This window comes from Gossypium raimondii, chromosome 5 (assembly GCF_025698545.1).
Source record: "Gossypium raimondii isolate GPD5lz chromosome 5, ASM2569854v1, whole genome shotgun sequence".
In the NCBI taxonomy this organism is placed as follows: domain Eukaryota; kingdom Viridiplantae; phylum Streptophyta; class Magnoliopsida; order Malvales; family Malvaceae; genus Gossypium; species Gossypium raimondii.
In genome coordinates this window covers 42,948,921-42,970,160 of record NC_068569.1, presented here as the reverse complement: position 1 = coordinate 42,970,160, position 21,240 = coordinate 42,948,921, and the positions used below count along the sequence as shown (strand labels likewise).

The 21,240-nt window shown below is 35.0% G+C and overlaps 1 protein-coding gene and 1 non-coding gene across 2 annotated transcripts; both read right to left on the bottom strand.

Moving 5' to 3' along the window:
* Nucleotides 1-248: 248 nt before the first annotated feature.
* LOC128041544 (small nucleolar RNA R71) lies at nucleotides 249-355 on the bottom strand. Its single transcript, XR_008196554.1, has one exon. It is a non-coding gene; the product is annotated as a small nucleolar RNA R71 (small nucleolar RNA).
* An 18,568-nt stretch (nucleotides 356-18,923) lies between these two features.
* On the bottom strand, nucleotides 18,924-20,204 carry LOC105767053 (uncharacterized). The gene is made up of 2 exons (XM_012586583.1): nucleotides 20,009-20,204; nucleotides 18,924-19,156 (listed from the first exon to the last, which is right to left on the bottom strand). The coding sequence occupies exons 1-2, from the start codon at nucleotides 20,202-20,204 to the stop codon at nucleotides 18,924-18,926; spliced, it is 429 nt and encodes a 142-aa protein (XP_012442037.1).
* Between the last annotated feature and the right edge of the window lie 1,036 nt (nucleotides 20,205-21,240).

Below are 21,240 nucleotides of genomic sequence, written 5' to 3'. Positions count from 1 at the left end.
TAATTATTTCCTGTACAGAGGTGATGACAAAATATCTAAGTTAGCATTTAAAACGGTTCCTCTAGCTTTGTGATACCTTCAAATACAATGGGGTCATTGATGACGCTATTCATCTTCAGTTGTTTCCCTTTTCATTAATTGATAACGCCTTTTCTTGGTTTGATTCACAAGCACTATGATCAATCACGACATGGGAGGAACTGGAAGGAAAATTCCTACAAAATTTTTTCCCCGTTAGCAAGACGGTCAAGCTAAGAAGGGAAATTTCAATGTTTAAATAATTAGAAGGAGAAAGTTTTCATGAAGCATGGGAGCATTTTAAAACATTGATTCAAACATGCCTATACCATGGATTGGCTAAGTAGTTAAAACTGCAAATTTTCTAAAATGAGTTGGATGTGCACTCAAGGTCAGGACTGGATGGAGCAACAGGAGGTGCCTTAATGAATCGAACGTACGAGTATGTGTACGAATTAATAGAAAATATGGTGATGAACTCCTGACAATGGTCAATTGAATGACACATATACGGTCAAAGACCATCTACGGTAAAAGTTATCCATGAGGATGACAAATATCAACAGCTAGTGAACAGAATCAACTGCATAGATCTGAGAAGAATGCACCGTCTATATATGGAGGAGACAAACTCCTCTTCCAATATATTAATAATCCCACCAAGGATGTGAATTACACCGGTAATAGGGTTGGAAATCCTTATTCAAATACTTATAATCCTGGATGGAGAGATCATCTGAACCTGAGATGGGAAGGAAGTTAAGGAGGAGGGACTAGTTCTAATCAAGTCAACACTACCTATCAACCTCCTTATCTACAGAAACCTTAGGAAATGACCAACCTAAATGACCATATTGTATGTGGTCAATGACTGGATCGAATCGAATGGAAAATACAGTCAATGAGGACAGATGTGAAGCAAGTGCAGTCTGAGTGCACCAACTCAGTAAAAACATTGACTAAGCTTAAAGATCAGATGAGACGATTGATAAGCATGATGGGTGATATAAAAATACAAATTGACACATGTATCCCAAACAACAACGAAGATAACTCTCAAAGAGAAAGGAAGGAGCATGTGAAAGCAATTGCGCTCCAATCGGGTAAAGTAATAAGTAGCTCAGAGAACCCAACTCAGGAGGTAAGTAATTGGAATACTAATGATCTTCAGAAAGAACCATTAGAAGCTGATGATGAACCAGAACCAAAAGAAGTAGTTGAACTTGCAATCGAACCGGAGAAAGAGACAATTAAAAACCTTGCCATTACAAAGATACCATTCCCTTCAAGGTTGGAAGAGAAACAAAAAACGAGATGAAGATGAGATTGTTAGCTTTCTAAACTTGTTCAAAACATTAAATGTCAACCTGTCTTTAATTGAATTGATTGAGAAAGTCCCTAAGTACGCCAAATTTTTAAAGGAAATAATGTCTAGGCATAGGAAAATTAAGGTAGGTGAACAAGTTAACATGAACGCTTCTTGTAGTGCTATTATCTCTAGACATGTTCCCCAAAAGCTGAAAAACTCGGGAAGCTTTACAATTCTTGTAGAGATAGGGAACATTCATTCTAATAGAGCCATATGTGATTTAAAAGCTAGCATCAACTTAATGAATCTATAAATATGTGAACAACTTGGGTTAAGGGACCTCAAGAACAAACAAATTACATAATAATTGGCTAACAAATCTTCAGTACATCTGAAAGAAGTATTGGAATATTTGTTAGCCAAAGTGCACAGCTTTATCATTCAGGTGGACTTTGTAGTTTTAGACTTTGAAGAAGATCAAGAGATACCAATTCTGGTGGGAAGACCTTTTCTAGCTATTTAAAGATCCACCATTTATCTAGAGAAAAATAAATTAACAATGAAGATCAATGGTGAAACAAAAATTTTTAAATGTGGTCACCAACAAAGTAGGGAAAATAAAAGAAACTTAAGGGAACATTTTAAGGAATTATCTTATCTTTAACCCTCATAATCTCGAATCAAAGGATGTACTTCCTATAATCAATGCAGGTTAAAACAACAGGTTCAAGGAAAGAGATAAGCAAAAGAATGTAGAGTGGCATGACGGGTAATGGACTAACGCTGAAAGAACCAAAGAAATATCCTCATATGCATTAACAAAGCTCTTAGATGAATCCGGTTGTAAAACTTGATAATTTTGAATTAATATTTTTTTGTAAATTACTGTATATTTAACTAACCATAGAGACTACTTGTATTAAATTAATGTTTTATAGGAACCTGACACTCTAAAAATTAGAAATTGTGGGAGAAAATTGAGCTAGTGTAGCAACACGGCAACCCCGTGTCGCAACACCAAGGCCAAAATCGAAAGAATCAAGAAAACCATATCAATGTCATGAAAAAGCACTGCTGTGTTGTAACACAACAGACGGTTTCCCAAATTTTTTAAAATTACAGGGTGAGTCATGACACTGAACCTCAATGTTGCGACAACGACAAATTGCCAGGGGTTTCGCGACACGGAACTCCTGTGTCGACATTGCTGCAACTTTCTGTAGGGTTGACCCGACCTATTTACACAATCCAGCAGATTAACCATTATATTACCTGGTTTTTAGACCTAAAGACCTTTAATTTTTAACCTAAACACATTTTAACTCAAACTCTAAGTCTTTCCTAAACATTAAACCTTCTCAAATACTCTCCATCTTCAAACCCCTTTTTCACCTAAAATGCTAAATTCATAAAACCCAATTTATGTTTCTCAAAAGCTTTATTCAGATGCAGGATCATCAACCACTTGGGGAAAAGCAACCAACGGTTCAAGGAAATCAAGGTTAAGCATTCTTTTTCTCATTATTACTGTTCTATTAAGATTATTGCTTGACATTAGTTCATACCATACAACATTATTAAATAAGCCTCCAAGAAAGGTTAGAAGAACTAATGAACCAGAACCTTTGATGGTTTCAAGTCCTTCTAATTTCTTGAATCCAAACGTTGAGAAATATTTTGTAGAACTTCAGGAAAATATATTTATTCAAGAGAGGGGATTTGAACCATCGATGGTTCTCTATCAGGAGATATGGCATTCGGTTAGATATCATAGATGGGAATGCTTTTGTACGATCCCAAAACACTAAGTTTAGTCCCTGTAGTTTAGGAATTGTATGCATCTTTATAGGACCAAGAGTCTGGAAAAGCTGAATGTCGTACATGGGAAATGATACATGTGCGAGGGAAAGAAGTACGAATTACCCTTCGGGTTATTCTAAATTTTATAATGCTCTATTTTATGAAAAAGATTTTATAGAAGAAACTGATTTGGAATATTTTTAAGATATAAATATGGACAACATTATAAACTTCCTAACAGAGGGAGGGATGAATGGAAATGTCGCCCAGGTACTAATATTCCAACCTTCTTTAATCAAGCAATAATATTTCTTGAAAAAAAATATGGATTCAAATTATGTGCACCAGAATAACTCCTACTCTAAATGTTTCTAATGTCAATACTTTTCGAGCGATTTTGCTTTACGCTATTTTGCATAAAAAAATAGGTATGCACCGGAACGTGGATATACCAAAATATGGAGCTGTGCATTGATAGCCAAAAGCTGGGAGTCTTCTTTCCTCACTTAGTGACGACCTTATGCATAAGAGTAGGCATTTCAATGGAGTCTACGGAGCAATCAATAAAGTCATCCTGAAGCATAATTGGCGACACTTTGTATACATAGTAAACTGAGCTTCAAGCTAAACAAATTAAGGTGTGGAACAAACACAAGAAAGAGATGATGATCGCTCCGGCTTCATCTTAAAGGGAAGCAAAATTGACCATTCAACAAGAAATTGGTGAGAGTAGTCATCCCAAGCTAGATTGGATGATACATTGGCTGTAGGAGTCGAGCCAAATTATTTAGGAATTTACACAACAAAACAATATTATGGTACCTAATTATACGCCAGATATGTTTGGGCCAACCCTTTCAGAGTAGGAAGAAGTGGAGCAGGAGAGCAAAGTGGAAAAAAGAACTTAGGAAGGGGAGGAAGATGATGAGATGGATTTTGAGGAGGATGATTGAACTTCTAATTTTTTAAAGATTGTATTAATTTTTGGGATGCTTTTTAATTTATTTAAATTGTTAGAAGTAGGAGTAATAATAGACTAATAGTTGTTTTGTGTTTAAATTTTCTGCGTAGGAACCTCATATGGAATAGGCATAATAATTTTGATCTTTTAATGATCAAAGGAGGAGGCACACACCAATAGTATGCAAAACTATCACGATCAATCGAGTAACTTCATTCCTTATCTTTTCAAGGCTACACATTGAGTATAATGTGTTATCTAAAGTGTGGGGGTAACATAGAAAATTTGTTTAAATTTGTATGTTTTTCTTTGGTTTTCTTGTCAATTGTGTCCTTGAGCTTGTAGAAATACAAGTGATTGGTTAGGAGCATGTACATAGGTTGATTATATTTACAGTAAAGTTGGCATGAGGATAGATGATTTTAAATTTTTTATTATTAGACTATTAAGTTCTATATATCACACTGTAAATAGGTGTTAAGCAATCAAATGTATGAAATGATATAGAGAATACAAGGAACCAAGCATACTATTATGAATGATAAATTTTTGAATTTGTGATTGTTTGGTGACTAAATTTGTGAATATTGAGATACCTAGGGATGACCTAAGGCATTGTTTGGTATACACCTAGAGCCAAAAAGCTAACCATATTTATTCATCCTTAGTACCTATGTTGAGCCAAAAAAAAACACTTCTTGATGAACCTCTATACAAGACCTAAGCTAAAAATGATGATTTGTTCTTACCCTTTTCTTTGGTCCTAAATTGTATGATTACAGATGTCTGACCATACGTATTGAAGGTTAAGTAGATACATTATGATGGTTGATGTGAAAGATTAGTGGAGTATAGTGATTATAGGTTAGCTTAAAAGTGTAAAAAGAAAAATTCAAAGAGAAAATCAAATGAGTAGAAATAGTACGTGAAAAATAAAAGAAATTGTGAGTGAAGTATTACGAAAAATAAAGAAAACTGACAAAGTCACAACTATAGAAAAACTCATTCATTATTGCACGAAATATCTCATGAGCTAGCCGTAGTTACTATATGATGCTAAGATTTCCTATAATGAGACATAAGGAAGGTGAGAGAAGGAGATATAAGGCGATGAGAGGGAAAGGGTCACTAAGGGGAAGAATAGGGGACAATATGATGTGCCAAATTATTTTCGTCCTTGAAACTATTTGATGCTTACTATTCTTGAATTCCATACCTTTCTTAAGCTTCAGAATGTTACAAGCCGAAAAGCCCTATGTGATCTAGGTAGGCTTATTCACAATTTGAAATTATACTGAATAATTGCATTTACAATTGTTTGTATTCTGCTAGGTGATCAGTCGTAATTCAGTGTAGCAGATTAAACTAATTTTCACACTATAAGAGCTTGAAAACAAGCATTATCATTAAGTTTTAATTATGTTTTAGTAAGTTTAATTAAATTCAATAAAATGTGCAAATTGCATCTTTTATTGACCTTAGATGCAGAATGAGGCCTAAGGGGGAGATAATAAACTTCATAAGTGTGCAGGAGGCCATTAGAAAGTGTGCTAAACTGATATTGGTCACTATGTCGCAACATGATGGGTTCGATGTCACAACATAGGGAGAAGAATGAAGAATTTCGTGACTGCCATCAATGTCACGACATAGCCTAATGGTGTCCCGACAAATCCCTAAAGACACCTTAAAGAAGAGTATACTGGCTGCTATGTCACGACATAGGTCCTGAGGTGTCACGACATTGACTCTGGACAGGAATTAACACGATCCAAGGGGCGTTTTGGTCTATACAATCAAAGTTAAAGCTTGGGAATAGTAGCTAACCTCGGGTTAAGGACAACAGCCACCTAAAATCTATAAATAATGTTATTTACACGAATTACTTAGCTTAGAATTTATCTTTTAATTTTAGTTTAGTTTTTCTCTTTTCTTAGGTTTTAGATTTACTTTCAATTTTTTCTTTATTTTATTTTAAGAGATTTGATTGTGGAGACAATCAAACTTTGTGGATTCACTTTCATTCTTAATACAAATTAGGTTTTTTCTTAAACTCTATACTTTTGATCCACTCATCATGTTTATTCTTGATCTTGAGTTACATCAGATGGATGTTAAGATTGCATTTTTCAATGGCGACATTGAAGAAATAATCCACATGGTGCAACTAGAAAACTTTGAATCAGGAGACCCAGAGAATATGGTTTGCATATTAACAAAATTCATCTGTGGACTCAAACAAGCTTCCCACCAATGGTACCATAAGTTTCATCAAGTAATTATCTCATTTGGTTTTGAGATGAATATTGTTGATGGCTGTGTGTTTCACAAATTCAATAGGAGTAAGTAAATAATCATGGTTCTATATGTCAATGACATTTTGCTTGTCACTAATGGTATAGGCTTATTATACGGAACCAAGAGGTTTTTATCTAAGCATTTGGAGATGAAATATCTTAGGGGCGCCTATCTTGTTTTAGGAATTTAGATACATCAAGACCAATCTTGAGGTATTCTTGGATTGTCACAAAAGAGCTATATCAATAAAGTACTCAAAAGATTTGGCATGCAAGGTTGTAAACCAGGTGACACCCCTGTGGCTAAATGAGACAAATTTAATCTTACTCAATGCCCTAAAAGTAACCTTGAAATTCAAGAAATGCAAAAGATTCCTTATGCATCATCTGTTGAGAATCTAGTGTATGTTCAAGTATGTACGCGTCTGGATATTGCGTGCATTGTTAGGATGTTAGGCATATATTGAAGCAACCTTGGTATGGAACATTGGATAGTAGCCTAATGAGTTATATTGTATTTTCAGAGAACAAAATATTACATGCTCACTTATAAGAGATCAAATCATATGGAGGTCATATTCTATTTTTTATTTTGCTAGGTGGAAAAATAGCAGGAAATATACATCATGCTATATTTATTTGTTAGTTAGAGGAGCTATATCCTAGAAAAGTGTCAAACAGACACTTGTAGCTTCTCCACTATAGCAGCAGAGTTTGTAGCATGCTATAAGGCATTAAACCATAGAATATGGCTCTGAAACTTTGTCACCGGACTATGCATTTTGGAGAATGTAGAAAGACAACTCAAATTATTTTATGACAATAAGTTAGTGGTGTTGTATTCCAACAAAAAAAAGAGTTCATCTAAGTCAAAGCATATTGTCATAAAGTTCCAAGTTGTGAAAGAGAGACTGCAAAGTGGACAAATATCCATAAAGCACATTGGGACAAACTCCATGATAGCGAAACCACTCACAAAAGGTTTTCTACCCAAGGTCTTTCATGAGTACACTGCTCATATGGGTGTTATATTATTTGAGGACATCGTGGTTTAGCGGGACTTTGTATTTTATTTCTATTATGTTTTTTTGTAGACATTTATGAATTTGGTTATTTTCTGATTAGAAATGAAGTATTTAGTTCATTTGATACTGACCTCACTTAAATTTAAGGACTCGTTGGAAATAGACATGTTTGGTTCACATTGCATCTAATTTCTATGCTACGCATCCATGATTGATCTATGTCATTTGATTATATTTGTATATGTGACCATTGATGAGTTTAGTCATGATTAATATTACAAAGACTGCTTTGATCCTATATGGATATATTTGAGGATGAGATTGTTGTAGAATACCTGTTATATAATAGCAAATTTTGAGCACATAAGGTTGTACATTTTTCAAGAAACATAAGTTGCCCAAGTGGGAGATTGTTGGATTAAAATCCTCAATTATAGGCACATATGTACAAAGTATAATGCTATTATAAAGTGTGATATAAAATTAAGTGATCAATTATGTTATAAGTGTCATAATTATTAAAGTGTCATGGAAATAATGTGTAGATACCATAAGTTGTATTTATAATTTAATGAATGGCCAAATTATAAATGTCCAAAACCGATTTAATAATCGTTATTTTAAAAGAGGTAGTTGTCACCAAGAAATATATATATATATATGTTGTATTTCTTTTCTATCCCCATCGAGAGGATATACAAAGAGAAAACTATTTTCTTGGAAGATCAAAACCTTTTGGGGAATCTCCAACAATGGATTCAGTACACTTTCGCATTTAATTTTAATAATCTAATATGATGATTTTGATTTATTAAGTTTTGGATTTATTAAGTTTTATATCAAAGTTTTACAATTCTAACATATATTTCAAAATTTTCAAACACCACAATTTTAAATCATATACACCTGATAAAATAAGGATTATTTCAACTAAATAAGATTGTCATATTTAAGGCAAAACCTTGCTATACAATTATCAATTATTAATTAATCTAACCTTGAAATTTATGTACTCCGAAAACAAATTGGAAATTTGTGAGCCAATGGTGTTAATCTATGTTTCTTTTTTTAAAATAGCCATAAAACTAGAAACATTTTTGCTTTCTATATTTACAATTCTAAGTTGACAAAATGATTAATAATTATTCGCGAATTAGTTTAATACTCGATTAAATTATCAAGTCATGTAGTTGACATACATTAGTACAAATAAATACGACATGAGAATGACCTTCAAACAGGATAATAAAAATAAGCTGTCAATTAATAAATAAATATACAACTTTTATATAGATAAGCACAGCTTAAATAACACTCCACTTGGCGTAAGTACAACTAAATATTTCTAATTCAATATCATCAGCATGAAGTTTATCATGAAACCTTTAGCTTTTGTCATCTTGTAAAATATATTATATAATTAATTTAAGATGCAAGTTATTATATTAAAATAAGTGAACATAGATTTTCAAGGTGGAAGCTGAGTTAAGGTTAATTAATTAAATTAGGGACAAATTGATGGTTCGCTTGGAGACATAATGAGACAAGACAGCATGACGACAATTATATTAAAATAAATTTCTAGTTCTATTATTGGAGTTATCTGTACTTATTTCTTTAATGAATGGATTGGTGTTTTATTTACTTGTTATAATAATTAAGAACTTACATATTATAGGATTATTTTCAAAAGTGATGCCATAAATAAGGTTAGAAGTTAGTATTCCTTAAACTGATAAAACAAGTGCAAGAGGAATTTAGAAGTATGTCGCATGGTTTTTTTTGTTTTTTTGTTTTCACCATTGTGTAGGGAGTATGTATTGCCCTTCCAACTTTGCTTCTTACAAAACCCATGCATTAAAAATATTTGTTTTATTTAATTGTTATAACAATTAAATCATGATGTCATAGATAAGGTGAGAACTTTGTATAATATTTTTATTTAAGGTTTGTATTTGTTGTCATTTTTTAATTCTAGTTAAAGAAACTAATACATTCCATGCTTTTACTTTTTTACTGAAAACATGCGTCACTTTTTCAGTTAGGGTTTAAATAATCCGGTCATATTGTACTAAATAATTAATCCGCTACATTACAAGTATCAGTTCAGCGATTGGCTCATGAATTTTTCTTTTTTTAAAAAATAGTGATTGTATGTAAGTTAATTTTCAAAAACAAAATTCTTTCGCATTTAACAAACTTATCTCATACCCATCGTCAATAAAAGTTTTACATCATGCAATGAATTAGTACATTGACACTTACCTTTTGGATAACCTTTGAAGATCATATTTTTCCATTCATGCTCTGGGTTTGGGTTTTCTGGCCCAACAAGTTGCTGGGTTTCAGTTTTTTAAAAGAAATTTTAATTTGACTTGGCTAGATGACATCGTAAGTGTAGTCCCAAAGGAAAAACGAGGAGAATTCTTTTCTTCTTCCCCGGAAAATAACACCTGTTGTGGACATGGATGATCCGTCATTTTCCAGACTGAGCCGAAAGGATTTCGTAAATAGAAGGAATATTATCTGGTTTTGGACTTGACGTGTTTAGCCCTAATGAGATTTTGGAGTATAATATCTGGTTTGGGCTCCGGGAATTGTAAGCAATTGATAATTATGTAGAGATGGAATGTAAAGAAGATAGAAAATACAAAAATTGTTGTCTAATCAGCTCAGAGTTTAACCTGTTTATATAAGTCACACAGGTTGAAATAATGAACGAAATCAAGAAAGCAAAATTCTTAAAGAGTCAGTCCTAAGGTTATCCACAAATTATACTTAAGAATCAACCCTAAGTTTAATTTTTTTTAATCAAACAACAATTTCCACATATTACTAAATTGACATTTAAAAATATTAAAAATATTTTTAATTTTTAAAACAATAATTATTAGTTAAATAATAGAATATGATAATTCTATAAAAGAAAAAAAAAGTAAAACGTTATTCTTAATCTACGTTTAAACTTAAAAGTTAAATATAAAAATATTTTAATAATAAAGTTTAATAATCATACGGTAGAGCAGTTCTATCTTAATAATAAACATTTAATAGTGATAATTTTATTTACATAAAAAGTCATAACATGAAAATAAGCCTATGCATAAAATAAAGTTTGATTTTGTCTTTTAAATGTAATTTTAATAAAAAATTAATTTAATTTAATATGAAAAGAAGTTAAACCATAAATAGAGATTGATGAAGATTAATTATCACTTAATTAATGTTAGAGTTATATATCAATTAAAATTTAAGTTTAGCTCTATAAATAATATTCAAACATATTTTGTCAAGTAGTATGTTAGTAATAGTTTTTCAAAGTGAAAATACCAATTTATATTCGAACTATAAAGACATTGAAAGAGATAGAACCTCATTTTAATCGGTGATGGAGTAATTAATTATGATTTTTTTTTGGTAAGTTGCTTATACTATACGAAGCAAACACTCTTCCATCTATTATACATGAAGTTGAAAGTAAATGCTTCAAATTTTTACAAAAATTATCATTGCATTTTTTTTGTTTAACCATTATTTATTTGGTGTAAGTGAAAAATGTTTTGTAAGTTTGTTTTGAAAAGAAAGTTAGATTTTAATCATTATTTCTTTTTAGTAATCATTATTTATTGACTATGTTTATGTTATGAAATAAATAATAAAAAGAATAAAAACAAGAAATAGGAGAGTAAGAACAGTTGAAATTGTAGATTGCAAATTCATAATTATTCATAAGCACTTATTAAAAAGTAATGATTTATTCAATGGATACATTTGATTTCCATGAGACATGTTTTTTTTAAGAATTATGTCCAATGGAAATCAAATGTAAAGGGTTGTGACTCTTCAAAATAGTGTTCATTGAGTGTATATAAATAGAGGGTCTATGGTGCTCACAAAGATATTACAATCAATTCTATTTTTCAGAAATTAGAGTAAGAGTTAGTGAATTCCTCAATTTTGTTAATCAAAGGCTTTATTGTATCTTGAGAGGACCTTTGTCTTAACTCTTAAGCAACTTTTCGTGGGGGCAAATAATTCTCTTTGGAAAGCGTCAACCATGCCTTGAAGTCTACTATTTAATTCAATATCATCTCCAGATCTATCTTCTCCACTCAATTTATCCAACAATCAAAGAGAACTATTTTGAAGATGGCAAATAAGGCTACCACCGCATTCAAAATGATGAACCAAGAGTTTGTGAAACTTGACCGATTTGATGGCTCAAACTTCAATCGCTGGAAGGACAAGATGTTGTTCCTTCTTAGCGTTTTGAATATGGCGTACGTTCTGGATCCCAACCTACAACTCGTGGAGGACCCCGCCCCTAATGCAAACCCCGAGGAAATTGTGAAAGTGGCCAAACTCAAGAAGAAGTGCGAGGAAGACAATTTCACATGTCGTAGACACATCCTCAACACTTTGTCTGATTACTTGTATGATCTCTATATGTCGATGCAATACCCGGTGGAAAAATGAAAATATCATCAAGAGAAATACAACACTTGGCAACAAGGTACCGATAAATTTTTAATGATGAAATATTTTGAATTAAAAATGCTCGATAGTATCTCGATCATGGATCTAGTCCATGAACTACAAGTCCTTGTAAGTAGCCTTCGTGACTTGAAAGTTGTTATTCTAGAATTGTTACAAGTTGGGGCTATCATCTAGAAGTTGCCCTTGTCTTAGAACAATTATCGAAAGAAACTTCTGCATATGGTAGAGGACTTCACTGTGGACAAAATATTTAGGGATTTGCATATTAAAGAGGAAACTCAAAAGCGTGATGCAATGTATCTTCCCTAAAGTTCTAAAGTAAACCATGTAAGCGAGTCCAAGAACTCTCAAAATAGTAAGCGAAAGGTTATATCCATGACCAAGGACATGCAAGACAAGAAGAAAAAATCTCACAATTGTTATAATTGCAATGAGAAAGGACACTACATCAAGGATTGCAAACTTCTAAAAAAGAAGCAAGATGCCACAACTTCCAAAGCTAATATGGTGGAGGACATGGACTTAGTGGCATGGTTACAGAAAGGATTGAGAGTTTGGAGATTGGTATGATTACCGAACTCAACATAGCCATGACCAATAAGTCATATAATTGGTGGCTCGACTCTAGAGCTACTGTCCATGTATGTAATGACCAACAACAATTCAAAAGTTATGAACTAGTGGCAAACCGTGAAGTGCTTATGGGAACCTGTAACACTGCAAACCCAACTTAGACGTTATAGCCGTATTTGGTGCGTCACATTGAAGTGTCTCTCAAGATATTTAGACTTGTTTGTAAAACTCGTTTCTTAAGTTTAGAAACCTCTTTAGTAATATTTATTGGAACATTTAGCCAAATGTTTGCCTTATTAACTGCCATTATTATATTAAGTTGATTTAAAACGCGGAAGCATTTGAAAACTCTAACGTTTAAAACTCGTGTCTTTGAAAATGGTAATTATTTTAAAATTCGACATCTCCTAATCTAGCAGTTTAAAATATTCATCATCTCCTAATCTAGCAGTTTAAAATATTCAAGGAAAAACCCATTTAAAAATTTAAACAAACTTAAAGGCCTTATTACAAAAACAAAACCCAATATATAAACTAAGTTAAAATAAAAGCGAATGTAACAGCAGTAGTAGTGTGACCACCTCCGAGTCCCTCGCAGCACAGAATCATCTAAGGTTAAGGATTACCTGCACAGTTAAAAGGAGAGGGTGAGTTTATGAGAACTCAGTGTGTAATCCTCTACCAAACAACAAGATACAACACGCAGTAATACCGGGCCCGAGCCCTATTCAAGATAAAGACAGTGTGGGCCTTAGCCCATTACAGTAATAGTGTGTGGGCCTTAGCCCAATACAAGAATAAATGTGGGCCTTAGCCTAATACAAGAATAAAGGCAATGCAAGAATGCAACCCATCCCAATCCAGCCAACACACCACTCCGTACCACCAACACACCATGTGGGGATAAAATCGACCCACCCAGCCAACATACCAATATTGTAGCAAAGCTGCTAGTAATAGTGATGCAGCAACGCTGCCAATAACAATAACGCAGTAAAGCTGCCAGTAACAGTATATGTGGCAAAGCCACCGAAACAGTATACTTGCCCTATATTAGAAACCCAACCCCGTATTTTAACTCCTAGGGCTATAACGTCATTTTACCCTTTAAGGGTATTTCAGTCATTTTACCATTCGAGGGTATTTCAGTCATTTTATCCTTCGAGGGTATTTCGATCATTTTACCCTTCGAGGGTATTTTGGTCATTTTACCCTTCGAGGGTATTTTGGTCATTTTACCCTTCGAGGGTATTTCGATCATTTTACCATTCGAGGGTATTTCAGTCATTTTACCCTTCGAGCGTATTTCAATCATTTTACCCTTTAAGGGTATTTCGATCATTTTACCCCCATTACGGCCTAAGCCTATGAAAACGCTCATGGAGGCCTCTCTAATCTAACATCGTGTTTCGTGGGCTCGATTTACCACACGAGCATTCGCACGCCCATCTGGTCTCAGTGCCGTCTTTTCTGGCTTTTCGGTTTTTTCCGATTTGCAGTTGAGAGAGGGTGTGATTACACACTTGTTTGTGAAAGCACACCTAGATCCACGAACACCCAAAATCTGTATTCAAATACGTCCTAAGTCAGTCCTTTAATCACTATGGAAAAACACTCTCTTATTGACACTTAATCAAAACACCATCCTTACCTGGCTTGAAAGAAGTCGACTTACTCCTCCAAGTCTGCCAACCAAAAGTGGTCGCTCACCTATTGAATATCTGCACCACGAACAGTGATCTCAAAAACTAAGTTAGGCCATATAAGTGGCCAAAAAGGTATTCGATTTCAATGAAAAAGAAAGGAAAAGAATCAATTTTAAAAAAAATTGAAGAGTATTCATACTTTACCGATAACCAGAAATACTTGCAGCACTGAGACAGCAAAAATAGTGAGGAGAAGATCGGCGCAAAGAAATAGAACAGAAAGGTGATAATTGGCTGAACCACACTCAAAATAAATAGAGAGATCGCTCTCAGTCAAAAAGAAAATAATGGAATATAGAAATCCTAAGCAGTAATAGAAAAAAATATTCAATCAATGAAAAAGAGGAGAAGAGAGGGGAGGTTCGGCTAGCAAAGAAGAGAAGAGGGGAACTGAAAGGGAAATTCGGCCACAGGAGGATAGGGAAAAGAAGAGTGTGTTCGATAGGGGGAACCGCAACTATTCGGCCAACACACTGTAACACCCCTTACTCGAGACCATTGCCGGATTCAAGCACGAGGCATTACTTAGCTTATCTTACTAATTCGGAGCATAAAAATTTACTTTGAAAATTAATTTCACTATTTACAGCAAACCTATCCAATCGCACAGCAGTTACTAAATTGATTATAACTCGAGCTACGGGACTCAAAATTTAATTCTGTAAATTTTCCTAATACTAGACTCATAATCTTCCTACCATAAAATTTTAGAATTTTTTGCTTAGCCAATTAGTACATTTTATTAGTTAAAGTATCCCCTATTTCACCAATCGACTGCCCTGACCTCTTGTCACTAAAAATAAAATTTCTCATTGTGGGATTTTCATATAGTGTTACCGCTTGTTTCTACAGAAAATAGTCTCAATAAGGATTCTATAAATATAAACTACAACTCATAAATATTTTTGTACCATTTTTAGTAATTTTCTAAACTCAAAACAAAGGACTCCAAAAACAGTTCTAATTCTATCTCACTAAAATTTACATATCTTAAAATATAAATTTCCTTTTTCTAAATCGTTATTTTTCCATGAAAATAGACTCAACAAGCTTTCGTTCCATATATCATTCACTCTCTAATTCATTTTATACCATCTTAGGTGATTTTTTAAAGTCACGTCACTGTGCTGCCTAAATTCTGTTTCTTTACAAGATTTTACCCTTTCATGATTTCCATGCATAATTTATCACCTAGACTTTTATAACAACAAACATCTTCATACTTAACCATTTTAATAGCCAATCATCATCAAATACTCACACACCATCCTTTAGCAAAATCATAATTACAAACATGCAAAATAACTAAGTCCCTATACATGCCATAACTCAAACGTGTTTTATCATAAAATACTGAGCAATTTTTCTTGATAGTGTAGACGATCTCCGACTTCTTTAGGATCCTTGAAGCAGCTTTGCAATACTATAAGAGAAAGAAAAATAAAAGAAGTAAGCATTAAGCTTAGTAAGTTTACTAGAAAATAAATAACAACATTTAACGCAAATGATTATACTCAAATGTCAAGGTCTCTAATTTACTCTTTAATTAATCTCATTCTTATTCTCTTGCTTGTTTACTTAGGTAACTCGTGATCATAACTTACTCTTCCCTTGTTGAAACGTTGAGTATCAATTGATAATATAATAAGCTCTTAACTCTTATAACTTACCTAAGCTCACCATTTATGCTTTTAACTAAACTTTCCTTAACATGATTCGTTTATTAGCCCGTTGAGCTACATTGGAATAATAAGGATACTCAGGCCTCTTCTGATAATAACATGTCAAAGCCATGTCCCAGACATGGTCTTACATGGGATGTTCTCATGTCGGTGCCCATGCCATGTCCCAGACATGGTCTTACGAGGGACCTCTCATCTTGCTGCCAACGTCATGTCCCAGACATGGTCTTACATGAGACCTCTCATCTCGGTGCCACTGCCATGTCCCAGACATGGTCTTACATGGGACCTCTTTACCCAAATGTCATGACATTTGGATCCAGTACCATCCTTATGTATCTATTTAATTTTAATTCTCTATCATTTCATGCTTGGATCATCATCAAATAAATTCATGAAATAAATTCATAGTTGCTGGAAAATAGCAGCATTAATAATAATTATTGAAATATTGCATTTATATACCGTAAACTTACCTCGGTACCAAATATAGTCAAATTCACCAACTTAGTCTTCAACTTTACTCTTTCCTTTGTCTAACCTCGAGTTTCGTTCTTCTTGATTGTGGAGCTTGGAAGTTTGAAAACCCTAACTATGGCTTCCCCCTTGCTGATTTCGTCCAAATGAAGAAGATGAGCACAATTTTCCATCTTTTTCCCTTTTAATTTATTTTAATTACTAGATTACCAAATTGCCCCTAACTTAAAAAATTTCCTATTTCACTTATCTCATTTCCATTTTTGTCTACCAACTTAACCAATGGTCTAATTACTATATAAGGACCTCCAATTTAAAGTCTCATAACAATTGGACACCTCTAACATGTAGAACTCAACTTTTGCACTTTTTACAATTTAGTCCTTTTGACTGAATTGAGTGTCCAAACGTCGAAATTTTCGAACGAAATTTTCACGAAATCATTTTGTGAAATCGTAGACCATAAAAATATAAGAAAAATAAATTTTTCTTCATCGGATTTGTGGTCCCGAAACCACTGTTCCGATAACCTTGAATTTAGGCCATTACACACACAATAGGAAAAGAGATGAGCAGAAAAAAATACCCAACACACTCGAGAGATACACCAAGCCTTAGCAAAAATCGGCACAAAAGAAAAAACAAAAGGGAAGAAAGAAAAACTGACCAAAATCGAAACAGACAAAGTGAAATGAAAACCCCAAACCGATTACCTACTATCTAAAGAACAAATTCGGCATAACACTCCCCCTTCTCAAATTCCTTGATTTTCTCCTAAAAACTCTCCCCTTATCCTTCCTTTATTTTATCCACCCGATCACAATCCCAATAATCCCTCCATGATTCACTCATCTATTCAAATTCCACAGCATTTCAGTCAAACTCTACCACCTCACTACACAGGAGATAAAAATAAACACTCCACAGTGCAGCTCAAGACTCGAACCTCAGACCTTAAGAGTACTTCACACACCACTTACCACTAGACCATTACGCTTTTTTTATCATAAAACAATCACATATATTAATAAGGCCTATATACCAGCGTCCAGGTTCATTTAAGGGAAAAAACTAAAAATTTTGCCAAGGCCAAGACTTGAACCCAGGCTCCTCAAACACTCCCAAACACACCCAAATTACTTAACCACTGAAGCAAACAAGCAATTTGTGACAAAACATGCAAAAATTAAAGACTTGAATTTTGGGGAGTTACAACTTTACCTCTCTTAACGAAATTTCGGCCTCGAAATTTACCTGGTCAAAAAAGGTAAAGGTATTGTTGTCGCATCGCCTCTTTGGGTTCCCACATGGCTTCTTCTGAACTATGATTACGCCAAAGTACCTTGACTAGAGGGATAGATTTCTTCCTCAGTACCTTAACCTCACGGTCCAAAATCTACACTGGTTTCTCCTCGAAGGTCAGATCTGGCCTAACCTCGATCTCCTCAACTGGTACTTTGTGTGTGGGATCGAAGTGATAATGCCTTAACATGTAGACGTGGAACACATCGTGAATCCAATCTAATTCTGGTGGTAACCTCAAGTTGATAGGTGCAACCGGTCCCACACGCTTCAGTATACGATAAGGCCCAATGAACCTAGGGCTAAGCTTACCCTTCCGGCCAAACCTCAGTTTCTTTTTTCCAAGGGGAGACCTTAAGAAAAACGTAGTCTCCCACAGAATACTCAATCTCTCAACCTTTAAGATCCGCATAAGACTTCTGCTTATTAGATGCTTCCTTCAATCGGTCTGAAATCAGTTTTATCTTCTCTTCGGTATCAAAAACCAACTCTGGCTCTAGAACTCGCCGCTCACCCAACTCAGTCCAACAGGTACGAGTACAACACCTACAACCATATAATGCTTCGTACGGTGCCATTTGAATACTAGACTGGTAGTTATTATTATACGTAAACTCTGCTAGCGGTAAATAATCTTCCCAGTTGCCTTAGAAATCCATTACACAACACATTAACATATCCTCCAATATTTGAATCACCCTCTCTAACTGACCATCTGTCTAGGGATGAAACGCAGTACTAAAGTCCAGTATTGAACCCAAAGGCTCGTGTAATTTTTTCCAAAACTGAGACGTAAAGCGAGGGTCTCTGTCTGATATAATAGAAACCGGTACCCCATGCAGTCTTACAATCTTATCCACATACAGTTCAGCCAACTTTTGTAAAAGGTAATGAGTACGAACTGGTAAGAAATGAGCAGATTTAGTCAAACGATCTACAATAACCCATACCGAATCCTTCCTGGTAGACATTAAGGGTAGCCCACTCATAAAATCCACGGTTACTCTCTCCCATTTCCAAAGTGGAATCCTAACTGGCTGTAGTAACCCTTAAGGTAACGATGTTCAGCCTTCACTTGCTAGAAAGTTAAACACTTACCCACAAAATCAGTTATTTCAAGTTTCAGTCCTGGCCACCAGTTCAACTCACGAAAATCTCGATAAATTTTATTCCCGCCAGGGTGCATAGGAAAAGGAATACTATGCGCCTCTTGTAGAATAGGCTGCCTCAAATCATTATCCCTCGGTACACAAACTCTCCTACAGAAACACAGTACTCATTCACTATTCAACCCAAAATCTGAAGTTTCCCCATTCTCAACCTGACAGAAACGAAGAACCAGTAACTTATCCAACAACTGTTTACCCTTAATCTGTTCAGTCCACGTCGGTCTAATTTGCAACTCAGCCAACAAACTACCATAATCAAACAGGCTAAGATGAGCAAACATCGCTCTCAAATTAGATACAGCCCTACAGCTCAGTGCGTCCGCTACTACGTTAGCCTTCCCTGGATGGTATTAAATTTAGCAATCATAATCCTTAAGCAGCTCTATCCATCTTCACTGCCTAAGATTCATCTCTTTCTGAGTGAGGAGATACTTAAGACTCTTATGATCTGTATAGATAGTACACTTCTTACCGTAGAGATAATGCCTCTAAATTTTCAGTGCGAATACCACCGCAGCTAACTCCAAATCATGAGTAGGGTAATTCGCCTCGTGAGGCTTAAGCTGACGAGATGCATAAGCAACCACCTTACCCTCCTACATTAGCACACAACCCAAACCAACGTGTGATGCTTCACTGTAGATAGTGAATTCCTTCCCAGACTCTGGTTGTATTAAGACAGGGGCCTTAGTCAGAACTTTCTTCAATATCTCAAAAATTTCTTGTTGCTTGTCAGTCTAGTTAAACTGTACCCTTTTACGCAGCAACTTAGTCAGAGGTCCAACAATTAAGGAAAACCCCTCAACCAAACGTCTGTAATACCCTGCCAGACCTAGAAAGCTTCGAATCTCAAATACGGTCTTAGGTGGTTTCTAATCTAGTACAGCTTCAATTTTTTAAGGATCCACCCTAATCCTCTCGGCAGATACCACGTGACCCAGAAATGTCATTTCTCGTAGCCAAAACTCACACTTGCTGAATTTAGCATACAGTTGTTTCTCCCCTCAAATCTGCAGAACAATTCGGAGATGTGCATCATGCTCATCCTCGGTTCTCGAATACACCAAGATATCGTCTATGAATACCACCATAAACCGATCCAAGTAGGGCTAAAATATTCAGTTCATTAGGTCCATGAAGGTAGCTGGTGCATTCGTCAGCCCAAACAGCATTACTAGGAACTCGTAATGACCATAACGAGTCCTAAACGCAATCTTATACACATCTGCCTCATTAACATTCAACTGATGGTACCCAGAATGAAGATCTATTTTGGAGAAAACCGAAGATCCTTGCAACTGATCAAATAAATCATCTATCCTCAGCAAATGATACTTATTCTTGATAGTCAATTTATTCAACTGCTGATGGTCGATACACATGCGCATGGTCCCATCCTTTTTCTTCACGAACTACACTGGTGCTCCCCATGGAGACACACTAGATTGAATGCATCATCGATCCAACAGTTCTTAGATTTGATCTTTTAATTCCACCAGTTCCTTCGGTGCCATCCTATAAGGGGCGATAGACACTAGAGCCGTTCTTGGCAAAATTTTAATTCAAAATTCAACTTCGCGGCTTGGAGGCAACCCAGGGAGCTCATCAGGAAAAACATCGGAGAAATCCTTAACAGTTCTTATATCTCCAACAAAAGAACTCACAGAATCAGATACACCAATATAGGCTAAAAAAGCCTCACAACCCTTGCGAACCAAGTTTTCAGCCCTTAATGCAGAGATCACATTAGACAGAAAGTCCCTTCGCTCCTCAATTACAGCCACCTCCTCATCCTCAATAGTCCTTAACACCATACGCTTGGCAGCACAATAGGCTAAAACACTTACACGGTGTTTAACCAACCAATCCATCCCCAAGATTAGGTCGAATTCACCAAACGGTAACTCCATTAAATCCGCTAGAAATATAACTCCTTGAACCTCTAGGGGTACGTCTCTGAACAACTTATCTACCCTTACTGATTGTCCCAGTGGACTTAACATAGTCATCTCATTAGCAATACTCTCACACATGATACCCAAGGTGCCAGACACAGTGCATGCAATGTATGAATGTGTAGACCCTATATCAATTAAAGTAGTGAAAAGTACATTGTGAATTAGGAACGTACCGGTTATAACATCTGGAGCGTCACCATCCTCTCAGCGACGAGCAGCATAGACCAGTGCTGGTTGTCTTGCCTTACTATTACCAACACCTCTGCCAAACATTCCACGACCTTGTCCTACACCATTACCACCTCTAACCTGCTCACGGCCTTTCAGTGGCTGCTAACCACCTCTTACTGGCTGAACAAAATCTGAGTAGGCCTCTAAAGACAATCCTTAACTTGATGCTTCTTAGACCCACATCTGAAACATGCCCCAATCTTCTTCCAACACTCACCCAGATGATGTCTCCCAC